Genomic DNA, 13062 nt, shown 5'->3' with positions numbered 1-13062 from the left:
AACGAGGTCGCAGATGCCCTTTCTCGAGTTGAGATCAACGCGATCCAGTTTCCCGACGGTCTTGACTACGATGAGATGGCAGCAGCTCAGGTACGAGAAGGTCTGGCCGACCATGCCACCGATTCCAACATCATCGCTGTCCCTCTACATAACTCTGGCTGCACAATCCTGTGTGTCCAGTCCGACGGCGTCCCTCGACCACTGGTTCCCGACTCTTTCCGGCGAAAGGTGTTCGACTCTCTGCACAGTCTTTCTCATCCTGGAATTCGTGGCACGACCAAGATGCTGGCGAAAAGGTTTTCCTGGAAGGGACTGCAAAGAGACGTGCGAGACTGGGTGCGCGGCTGTCTACGGTGTCAACACTCAAAGGTCCAGCGCCACACGAAGTCACCCATGGGAATTTTTGACACGCCGGATGCCCGGTTCAGTCACGTCCATATAGATCTTGTCGGACCCCTTTCCCCCTCCCGTGGCTTTCGGTACTTGTTGACTTGCGTTGACCGCTTCACCCGATGGTGCGAAGCCCTTCCCTTGTCCGACTGCGGGTCCGAAGCTGTTGTCGGTGCTTTCCTCCAACATTGGGTCGCCCGCTTTGGGTCACCGAAGACCATCACCACCGATCGTGGAGCCCAGTTCGAGTCTGCACTATTTGGCAAGCTGTGCAATTTTCTGGGATGTCAACGGAACCGGACGACTGCCTATCACCCAGCTGCGAACGGCATGGTGGAACGCCTCCATCGTCAACTGAAGGCCTCCCTGATGTCTGCCGACAATGCCGAACACTGGGTGGATAACCTGCCTCTGGTGTTGTTGGGCATCCGCTCCACGCTAAAACCCGACATCAACTCGACTCCAGCGGAGCTGGTATATGGCACCAGTTTACGCCTGCCTGGTGAGCTGCTCAACCCGACCGACCCTACGACTGCTGACGTCAATGATCTGCTCACCCGCCTCCGGCAGTTTGCGCTGGCTCTGCGGCCCCAGTCACCGCGAACATCGTACCAGCCGACGCACGTTGATCCCGCACTCTTAACATGTACGCATGCCTTCCTGCGGTGTGATCGGGTGCGTAAGCCCCTCCAGCCCCCTTATGATGGCCCGTATCCCGTCCTCTCCCGCGGTGAGAAGACGTTCCGGATTCAAATCAACGGCCGCGAGGATACAGTCTCCATCGACCGACTCAAACCGGCAGTCGTAGAGCACACGTTGCCGTGCTCCCGAACATCGACGTCGGCCACCCCACCAACGACGTCCCCCGTGTCCGGTGATCGACCTTCTTCGTGCCTGGCCTCTCCGTGTGGCCGAATGACCCGGAGCGGCAGACGTGTGCATTTCCCAGAACATCTCGCCTCCTACCGGCTCTTCTGAGTGCGTCCAGCTCGTTTTTTCCTGCGTCGATTTCCCTGACTTCGGATCCAGGAGGGGAGCCCTGTGGCGTCACCGGTGCGCACCGCAGCTTTAAGCTTTAATGTCTTTCAATTCCTTGATCTCCTTGATGTGCGTCTCACCCTGACGCATATCACAGGCTTGACAATGGTATAAAAGCAGCTGTCGTGGGACAGGGAGATTCAGACTCATCTCGGACTCAGACCCAGACAGACGCACCGCTCGCAGAGACCTGCTCAGCATCGCACGGAGTTTCACAGCACGACTTGCTCAACTCCACGCCACGATCAAGCTCTGCGCGTCACCTGCCTGGGAGATCTGACAACGAACCTACTTACAAATAAAGAGAAACATCAAACTCTTTACGCGCACGCGAGCGTTTGTATGTGCGCGCGCGCGTGCGTGTGGCTCTCATTGAAAAACATTTTTAAATATTTTACTTTCATGGCTCTCTTAGTCAAAAAGGTTCCCGACCCCTGTTGTAGGCTATACCTGTATGAAATACAAAATACAAACACAGCTGACTTGTTTAAAGCAGATTCTTTACTTACAGACAGTGTATATTGACACTCTGACAAAGGCAGAAGTATACGCCGAAACATGTCAGGTATTTGAACACCTATAATACACTGTCTGTAAGTAAAGAATCTGTTTTAAATTAGATATCAAGTAGACAGGATGAACTTAGTACAACGACAGCTGACTTGTCTTTCCCCACAAAGAAAATGTACCGGATAATTAATGCACTCATAGGTTGTGTAACTATCATGGTAATGTCATCATGAATAATTTATCTTAGAAATGCACCATGTTAATCATTCTAAACCCCAGAACATATCAAGCAGGCGCCTGCTTGTTTTCATGTTTTGTCTTTTACTAGATTAAGATACCCTATTTTCCGGTGTATAAGGCATAGCAGACTATAAGCAGACTTTATCAACATCGCAGGGATAATATAAGTGGACCTCAATCGGCAGTACATTTGCACCTAAAAGCTAGCAACCACTCATTTGACGACAATGAGGTTAAAATCTTAGCAAAAGAACATAGATGGTTTGAAAGGGGGGTAAAAGAAGCGATTCTTATAAAACAACAAAATCCTTCATTAAACCGGTCTGGTGGGGTGAGGTTCAATTTGGATCGTTCATACAATAGCCTGCTTAGGCAAAACAGGTTAGGCAACTTTCGTAATGCTGATGAGGGTCGTTATGCTGATGAGGTGATACCGGTGGGAGTGGGGGTAATAGGCCAGTCGTTAGTCAGGAATGTAGGGACAATCAGTGAGAGTAGGGACCTATCGTAGCTGTGTCCGGTGCCGCCATGTCTGGACATTAGGGATATATAAATGGGGCCGATACGACCAGTCAGGCTTTAGTTCGCTGACGAAGCCTCTTGGATAGGAGGCGAAACGTCCGAAACCTTCACTTTTGTACAGATGACGGCTGAAGAAACCTTCTCATCGATGGACCACTCCTGTACGACTGAGAGCTTACACAGAAGCAGACTATAAGGCGAACCCCCAATGAAGCACCTTCAATGAATGACATGCTTAAAAAGGTTTTCCATATCCAAGGCACACCACATTATAAGGCGCTACAGCAGAGGCCAGGGTTAAAGTTTTATATATCCCTGCATGGACAGCACACTACTTCTTCTACAGGGGGAAATTGAGTCATTTCTGCTGACAGTAGTTGTGAGATCTGTTGTGGCTCAATATTACTTCACATATAAGGTTCACCAGCATATAATGCAAAGGGTCATATTTTGAAGAGAACGAAGGCTTTTGGATTTTGGATGTGCCTTAGACACCGGAAAATACGATATATTTTTATTGCGTCACACATTTGCATCATAATTATCTGACATATGTATGCATGTGCCTAATTAACTAAATAGCCAATGATTTTTTTTATTTGGTTGAAAGGGCAATATAACATACAGAGACAGTTGAATGCCACAGGTCAGGTGCTTTTGGGGTTTGACAAATGTACTCATTTTATTTAGTTATCTATACATTTAGCATAAGCCGTAGCACATTTTGTCTATTTTTACTGACTTTTATTTATTTATTTATTTTATTTTGCCCAGATCACTTTGCTCATATGCAGCACAAAAGTTCACCGAAGATTAAATAGTCTCTGTTTCAGGCTTCTGCAAGGAAAAGAAAAGTTTGCATTTATTTTGTCGGGTTATCACGATGGATTGACACAACAATGGCTCGTTAGACTGATTCAAGTTGTTTTTGTAAACATTGTGGGTGGCTCTTTCTTCATTCAACCCTTTCACAATGATTGTCTTTATGTATCCATTGCAAGTATCGAAAGTTTGTTGTATGTGCATGGAGGCCATATTCTACTGCTTTGAAACTATGGATCCATTTTTGTACATCTTATCCGACAAGGGTCGCGGCCGTGCCGGACCTATCCCTTCTGTCTTTGGGCAGGAGGTCAGGGACACTCTGAACTGTTTACCTAGCCAATTGATTCTATCCTAAGAAATGTGTTTGTCAATTTGCACTGCATTGTTTTGTTAAAGTTCATGAATACTTGTAAATATTTAATGGGTTACTTCCATGAAGAAAACATCACACTCTCTCATGGCATGCTCTGATTCTGATTCCGTTTTTCTGTGAAATTATATGCCATTGCTTAAGTATTACTTTCTAACAGTATTTTTATTGTTGTTTCTTTTGTTCCCTCTGTAGGGTTTTCCACCAAAGCGTTGTCGATGACTGAGATCTCTGCATTCCATTATGGACAAAAAAAGCGGTGAGGGTCACCAGTGATGTTCATGGAAAAATGATATTTTTTGTTGTTACAGTATCTTCTTAAGCATAGTATGATATATACATATTTAGTTTTTTTCACATGCTGTTCATGTTTTGAATATGATACCGTAATTTCCTCTTCCTGCTGTGGCTAAAGGTTGCAAACAGTTCATTTGTATGTGAGTCTTTCTATGTTATGTCACACAAATGCAAAGAACCTTCCCTATAACACATCTTCACACTGTCTGTTGCTTATTTTATTCCTGTCTGATGGTGACAAATGAAAGACTAAAACATTTGGCCTTCGAACTCGAAATCTTTGGATTGGATATGCCTTTATTAGTCTCACAGTGGAGAAATTTACATTTCACAGCAGCAAAGTGATGAAAGGAATGAAAGTAGAAAAACAAAATACATGAGCTGCTGGAAAGGCAGCCACTCTCGCGACACCGTCTTGGAGTCAAAAGAACAAAAAAAAACTAAATAACAAATAATATGACAGCATAGAGACCATATGACAAAACAAAGACAAAGAGAGACATTCATTCTTCAGGACTTGCTGTACCCTCTTTGTGATGACATGAAGCAGTTCTAGATGATACAGGAGAGGATCAAAGCATCTATCCACCAGTGGATCAGGGACATCATGGTGGAATGTGCACGTCGACTACAAGCTAAATGTTGAAAGCAAACACACGCATCTGTAGCATCCATTGACGAAAAGAGATTGTATCACATCTCCTGTTCTGCTTCAATCTGCTTCAATTCCAAGCCGCAACAGTTCCACATACGCATCGGCACTCTGCGCTGATGCTCCTTTCTTCTTATCGCGGGTTCCTCAAGCCATGCATCCATCCAGCCGCAGAATGTCCAACAGCACTGACCTTTCCGCTAAACAAAGCGGGGCTGTGAAGATGCTGCCCATTACAGGCGCAAAAAAAGCACAATAGCTGTCCAGCGATGACAGTCGAATGGCACCGACATTCCTCCCATTCAAAAACAGTACTGGCATATTCATGCTGCCGAAAAGGCGCAACCGCTCAGCACAGTCTCCTCCTTGATGAATGTTGTGGTCAAAAATGCTGAAAAACAATCTGAATCAGTTCCACATGATGCACAACAACATAAAGTGACAAACGAAAACACAAAACAAGACAAAAACAGCCCATCAAAGTTCCGGTGCCTCATCCACCTTTGGGATCCAGGAATTCCTCCCACTATCTGTTATCCACTTATCCTCATGAGGATCGCAGAGTTGCTGGTACCTATCCCGTCTGTCTTAAGGCAGCAAGTGGGGTACACCTTGAACTGGTTGCCAGCCAAGCACAGGGAACACATACACTGTACACCACCCATAGACTCACAAAAAAAACACTTTTGCTCACAATCACAACTGATTTTCCAGCATTCAACCTTCCCATGCTTCCTTTGGAAAGTGTGAAGAAATCAGAGTACCAGGAGAAAACCTACACATGCACAGGGACAAAAGACCACCTCCACATAGTAAGACCGGGGCACGGGGTCCAAAATGGTCATGTTGTCCCATAGCCATTTTTGGACCCAAGTGTGTCATTTGAAATAAAAATAAATAAATAAAAAACTTTTCAAGAGAAGGAGTCATGGCTCCGACCATATGTGCTATTGTTAAGATCAGATTCTGATAGAAAGTGTCTGAGTGTATTGATAATGAATAGCAATTTCTTAGTCTGTACGTACCATAAAAAAAGCTGAGGGCCTCCAAATATGGCCTAAAATTGCTAAGATTCCTTGACCCCCAATGTAGTCATGGCATTCAAACTTTGACGGGACATAACACGAAAACGATTTGAGCTAATCTTCAGATTCCTTCATTTCATGTCCATCCATTTTCCAGACCGCTTTATCCTCATTAGGGTCGCGCGGGGGGGGGGGGGGGGGGGGTGTCCCGGAGACTATCCCAACCATCTTTATGCACTAGGCAGGGGACACACTGAATTGGTTGCCAGCTAATCGCAGGGTACACAGAGACAAACAACAACTCTCACACCGAGGAACAATTTCGAGTGTTCAATCAGCCTGTCATGCTTGTTTTTGGAAACACTGTGAAGTCGGCGTGCTAACCACTGGACAAACGGGCCACCCTCATTTCATGTCATAAGGAACAAATAGTTTGAAGAATAAACATCAGGAACATTGAAGATGGCTCACTGAGGAGGGTGCCTAATTTGACATGGAATAACCCATTTAATAACTCTTCTCATGTCAAACTATTTCTGAGGTTAAACAGCAAGCATGAACTAGATTTGCATGCTGACAACGTTTATTTTGGTGTAATCACTACATGATAATTGCTTCACAGTAAGGCAAGTGGTTTTAGATGTATGGGCACTATACCCGGGTTTCTTCAAACAAGAAATGACATATCACAAAATGTATTATGTCAAGCAGTTATAAAGTGTGTTCATGTTTTGGGTTTACATTTCAAGATTTAAATAATTATCTTGCTGTTTGTTGGAGGAAAACATTGACTAATTTACTGTGATATTTTCCCATACCAGGCAATGGCTTTCAGACAATGGCCAGTGAAGGTGGTGTTCAGAGAAAGCAACTACCCTACTCTGTGGAAACGCCTTATGGCTTCCATCTGGACTTGGATTTTCTCAAATATGTTGATGATATTGAAAAAGGCAATACCATCAAAAGAGTCCACATCCAGCGTCGGGTGAAAGGTCCTCCCAAATTCAGTACTCTGCCTCGAAATTTCAGTCTACCAGGGCATGGGATGCGGCCAGTGCCTAGAGACAGCCCATGGTCTGGGACATTCACCTTGGGACCAAAACCTAAATTACGGCTAACAGAGATGGCTCAGATCTCTGATTTAAGAGCAAATGAAGGAGGTTCATTAAGTCAAGGGACAGCACTTCAAGTAGCAAGTGTTGTTTCAGCTCGGCTTCGAGATGAACGAGTTCTTGGGGCTCCGAGTATTGAAGAAAAAAGGATGGCTACTCAAGCACGGCCCAACTTACTTCGAGCATCAAGTATGCCCATTACTTTGCAACATCGGAAAGGATCTGATTCAAGTAGCCCAGATCGTGTTGTGGAAACACCAGAGAACGGCTCAACTGAAAATGCTTTTAGAGCATCACCAGATATAACAGAAAGAAGATGTGCTCCCCAAGAACGAGTGGGGATTCATCAGCAGATCACAGTGGCTTTGAAACGAGTCAGAGAGCTTGAAGAACAGGTCAAAACTATCCCAGAACTTAAAGCACAGATTTCCTCGCTGAGTTTGGAGAGGGAGCAGTTACTCTGTCAGCTTCAGGCCCTAGACAAGGCGCGGGCTTCCACATTATCTCAAATGGCTCCATGTGATGATGCAGGGATGGAAACTCAACGGCAAGCAATCAGGCAAGGGTTTAATTTGACTCTGACACCACAACTTCAGAATTTGACAAGAAAAGCAGTAACAGAGGAAAAGAAACCGTGTGTAAATGAAGGACTGGTTCAGGATTTGTGTCAGCAAGAATCTATTATTCAAACACAGCTGCCAGAAAAAGGTGACCACCAGAAAGAGACTGTCGGGAGTCCACTTGAACATGCAGGGCAGGAAGATGGTAATACGATGAACATAGATCATTTGGGGGACTCAGGTCATATACAGAATTTGCATGAAAAGCTATTATTACTCGAGGCTCAACTTCTTAAGGCTAGTCAAGAATTGGAGAGAACTAATGATCTGCTGAAAGAACAAATAGTGGAGAACCAAGTGAAAGATGAGAAAATACTACAGCTTAGTGAGGGAATAACAGGAGAGGAAAGTCCAACAGAACGAAGGACCAAACCAAGAAGAGAAAGTATAGACACAGGGACAGAGACTGAGAGAATAGACTATGCTAACCGAGAAACAGAGACAGAATCACCTGGCACAGTAGATCAAGCAACTGATACAGAAATAATCTGTCTTGAAGTGTGTGTGTCCCAAGCAAGATGTGGATTTATTGATCAAGAAACAGAGACTACCAAAATAGACACTCAAGACAAAGTGACAGAAGTTACGACAGACATATTTTTTGATAGCCCACAATTGGAACATGATCTAGTGATTGAAAGAACAACCACAACGAATCAGACGACTGCGACAATTGTGGCAAAATCAGAAGACGAGACGAGCTACACACAGAGGTCAAGGGCCAGCAGTGTTGCTAGGGGGACAGAGACAGAGAGAGTGGACACGCTTGACCAGGTGAAGGAGACAGAGGTGGCACAGATAAATGACCGTCCTACTGAGATAGAAGTAGAAAGACTGCAAAAAAACAACTCAGTTAACAATGCTGACACGGAGAATCATGAGGTTGAAAATACAGACAATCAAAGGGGTGAGATCCATACTGGGGTCAGTGAAAGTGAAGAAGGAAAGAAAATAAATGAAAGAATCCTGACTCATCCAAAAAGAAATGAAACTGTCGAGTTAAACGTGATCAAAGATGGTTCTGCTTCTGCTAGAAGGAGTGGGATTGAAGAAGAAATTGTAGGTTTACATTTTGTTCACCAGACTGAAGAGTCACAAGTTGTACCGGGAGAGATCGCAGAATCTATAATAGAAGTAAACCATGTACAAAATAACTCAGAAACAAAATCAATATTACTTTTAGATAGTGTTGAAACACAGAGTGTTGGAGATACTTTGAGTACTGTTGAAGTTGCATCACAGCATGCAACTGTGAAGACAGGAGTTCCAGTACGACCTCAAAGAGGCCGTAGGACATCAGTAGATCAGTTGCAACCAACACATCCTCAAATTCAAACTGCTCCCATATCTTCTGTTCGGGGATCCAATAAAATTAACGATTGTCATTCAACGACTGAGTGTCTGTCCTCTGCAGAACTCGGTGACGGAGACGTGAAACATGTATCCCCACCTCTGTATGCGTCAGGGGACAATATTATGGAATCATCATGTGAAAGAGAATCTGAATCACAACCTCAAATTGATGTTCAAAACCCACCATCAAGCTCCAAGGAAGTTCAAATTCGACCAAAATCTATCCAAACCCCATCGAAGACAACAACTCGACGGGATTCAAGGGAACGGAACACACCCACAAAGACATCTCGCTTATCACAACCTTTAAGACGTGGATCCAGCGATAGCCACACACACCCAACACGCCGTCTATCAAGTGAAGTCCAATCTCAGTCTCGAAAATTGTCCAATGAGAGTCAACCTATTAAGAAAGAACCTGAAGTACAAAAATTATACAGAGGCTCCAGTGAAACAGCTCAGCATCATAGTTCGGGTGAAGCTTCACGTGACATCGACGAATCGCAACAGATACGCAGAGGTTCAAGTGAGTCACCAACTTCGCCTGCAGCTTTAGGTCAAGTTGTAACCCGGATAACAGGGCTTCTGGGTGAGCAGTGGGCTCAGTTAGGGAGCAGCTCCGGAGCACAACCATCCGTCAGCCAGCAGAAGAGTCCCAGCACACAAAAACAGACAACAGGGAAAAGCACAGACGCAGGAAAGGGAACCTCAACCAAGCCTGCAGGAAAAGCAGCAGCAGCAGGAAAACCAACTGGGAAGCCCGGCCCCTCAAAGATGAGCTCTATTCAGAGCCAGTTGGTCAGTTCCCTTAGTGTTCTTTCTGCCTTTTATTCACCAGGCTCAAAAGCTGCTACTAACAAACAGCAAGATCAAGGTAAGCCCTGTGTCAAGTTTGTTTGTCATAAATTTGTGAGGTACTCAGATGTGAATCTTTGTCTGTTGCCCAACATGATATACCGTATTTTCTAGTTTATAAGGCGCACCGGAGTGTAAGGCGCACCCCCAATAAATTGTGCATTTTCAGGCTGTTTCCATTAATAAGGCACACCAGAGTACAAGACACACCTTCAATGAATGAAAAATATTTTCAAAATATAATATATAAATACATATATAAAAGGTTTCCAAATATAAGGCACACCACATTATAAGGTGCTACAGTAGAAGCTAGGATTACGCACTACTTCTTCTAGAGGGGTGGTGTAAGAGTTGGTGGCTGCTGACAGTAATTGCGAGATCTGTTGTGGCTCAATATGACTTTACAAATAGGGCACACCAGCGTCTAAGGCGCAGGGTCATCTTCTGAAGAAAATCCTTCTACAACGGAAAATACGGTATATGACCAACATATCACATAGCAGATAATGTCGTGAGATTAAACAGTTATATAGCTTTCTTCCTTTATGTCTCAAAAGTCAGTTTACGGCCCAGAAGCTAGAGTAAAAACGATTTTGCCCATTTTACGTGCAAATTCAATTTCAGTTCAGTGCAGGAGCACCAAGGCATGTGTTGGTCAGTGTTTACGTGTACTGCACATTTAGTTTTTGTTTACTATTTACCATCACTGGCAACTCTACATTTTATTCTACCTACCCCACTGTATTGGCATTAGAAAAATATGTAAATATACTCAGTTATTGAATTTCACTGGATAGTGCATTTGATAGAGAGGGACGGTTTCTTGTGGAATTCGTGTGGGTGGTATTGTGCACAAAGTCGCATCTTTCTATGTTGCATAAAACACAGCCGAGCCTTTTCATGAAAAATGACCAGACTGGGTTTAGAGCCCATACGGGTCAGCAATAGATCCCATGCAAAATCTTTCATTGCTGTTATATACAGAGAGGGTCTTTCAAGCCTGTACGTGATCACTGAGAAATAGACAAGATATGCTGGACTATAGATAGAAACACGCAATGGGCATGAATATTACTCAGTTATTAATTCAGGGATTCTTCATCTTAATACAGTCTGAGCATGGCTGTGGACATCTCTCCAAAACATTCATTCATTTTCCAATTCACTTCTCACGAGGGTCGCAAGAAGTGCTGGAGCCTATCCCAGCCATTTTCGGGCAATAGGCAGGGGGCACTCTGAACCGATTGCCAGCCACTCGCAGAGTACACAGAAACGAAAAACCATTCACACCCACACTCCTTGGGACAATCTGGAATGCTCAATCAGCCTGCTAATCATGTTTTTGGAATGTGGAAAATCGCAATTCTGAAATCGCAAAGACCCTGCTTTGAAAAAACTCTCTAATCATTCTTTCTGTTTGTCATGTTCTGCCCTTCTCCCCAGGTCTCAGGTCTATTATGAAGAAAAATGACGCTGTTGACAAGCTGGGAAATAAAAGGACCAAGAAAAACCTGAAGTTTGTCGGGGTGAATGGAGGGTAAACTCTGTTTAATAAGCATCTAATGTATTGGCGGTAGAACTGGGGGAGGGGGGGTTCAATCAGCATTCAAGTTTTCTTGCAGTCATGATTTGATTCCTGTCGTATGTGGTGTATTCTTACATACATATTTTCGTGTAACAGCCATGGCAAAGTTGAGGACGCATACACTGAGAGGCAATTCAAACCAGGTAGGAGTGGCAGGCAGTGGTGGACTGAACGAAAAAAAAAAACAATAGCAAAGGTACTGGGTAAAAAAAAACATTAATAATGCTGCTGGAGCAAAAAGCACACCGCAGTAAGACTGGCCCCAAATATAGATGACCAATCTGATCACCAGTGAAAGTATTGAGGACACATGGAAGGACGAGACATTGATGAAACTGACTCGACGAAGCAGCCATTCATGAGACCACAAATAATCACAAAAAGACATACTATATTTTAAAGGGCTTCAAAATGTGAGTGTGTCAGATCACCTTTGTTGTTACCAGTCAAATGAAGAACTGGGGTTGGGGGGTGCTTACATTTGATTCCTCCGTTTTTCACTTTTATTGCTTTTATCCTGTCTTCAGTGTCCATCCTCATCCTCATTGACCCGACTGCAGCTTTTGACACAATTTCTCACCCCATCCTCCTTAATAGACGCTCTAACATAGACATTCCTCACACCCACTTATGCTCATTTCCAGGGACGTGCGGTGAGGTTCATGGCTGGTGAGGCACTGACGTCGTCACAGTCAGATTTACAAACATATGAACTCCACATAGTATAAGCCACAGAGAGAATAAGCCACAGAGCTTATTCACCATTTGATTGGCAACAGTTAACGTGTTTTGTTTAAAATGTCATGTCAGCATTCTTTATATACTGTATACAAACTGTAGCATAGAAAAACAGAATTAAAAACATGTTATTATTGTGTTACCTTTACTTATAAATGAAGTCCATGCGCCGCTCCTTCTGAACAAAGGCATCGATAACTTCTTTGTAGAAGCCCTATATCTTGCTAAAAAATTTAAAGTCTCTCTGTCTCAATGGAGATCACTGCCAGTGAAGAAAGTCGTCCTTGATCAGTCCTGTTCCAACGGTATGTTTTCAGTCTTTTGTGCTGAGAATGACCGCTCCACTGATGCTGTAGTAGTTGGAACAGTGAGCACGAGCTGGAGCAGCTTTGTCGCTTCAGGAATAGTTTCAATGAGATCCTTCTTGGCCAAAAAGCTGAGAAGCTGTCCAGGAGATTTACATTCATCCCTCACCGTTTGTGAGCTGTACAGTCCGGTGTTGGTCTTCCTTTAATTATTATCTCCTGATTCGATTGAAAGTCCCGTTCAGAAAATTCTTTCAATTTAGATGTATAATCCTCCATTCTGAAAATAAGGCCAAGCAACACGAGAAAAATGACTGGATGGTTGCACTTTACTTGCTAACTGTTTACTGTAGCTTGCTGTCACTTATTCTATTATTCTGCAGCCGAAGAGTCGCGAGAAGAATCTGTAATCACCAGCGCCCCCTGTCATGAGGCAGGAGAACTGTGTGCTTCACCTATGCACAGTTTTGAGAAAAATAAAATAAAATAAAATAAAATAAAATAAAATAAAATAAAATAAACACTGTAGTACAATGTTTATAATGTACAGTGACTGTACATTATATACACCAGCTAAACTGTAGAAATTTAGTTCATATACTAAAAGCTTTTGAACACTTTA

General features: G+C 43.7%; 1 protein-coding gene across 1 annotated transcript in view; it reads left to right on the top strand.

Annotated features, from left to right (window-relative positions):
• The window catches only part of LOC148895416 (uncharacterized), a 114395-nt gene extending 103042 nt beyond the window's left edge, over positions 1 to 11353 (top strand). The window contains exons 2-4 of the mRNA XM_089000071.1: positions 4091 to 4154; positions 6691 to 9828; positions 11256 to 11353. Coding sequence (XP_088856197.1) covers positions 4139 to 4154; positions 6691 to 9828; positions 11256 to 11353 — 3252 coding nt within the window. The 5' untranslated portion in view covers positions 4091 to 4138. The remainder of the gene's footprint in view (positions 1 to 4090; positions 4155 to 6690; positions 9829 to 11255) is intronic.
• Positions 11354 to 13062: the final 1709 nt, after the last annotated feature.

The sequence above is a fragment of the Hippocampus bargibanti genome, linkage group LG07, assembly GCF_051943395.1.
Source record: "Hippocampus bargibanti isolate YZ-2025 linkage group LG07, ASM5194339v1, whole genome shotgun sequence".
Lineage (NCBI taxonomy): Eukaryota > Metazoa > Chordata > Actinopteri > Syngnathiformes > Syngnathidae > Hippocampus > Hippocampus bargibanti.
The sequence above is the reverse complement of the archived record's forward strand: the minus strand, read 5'-3'. Positions and strand labels throughout refer to the sequence as shown.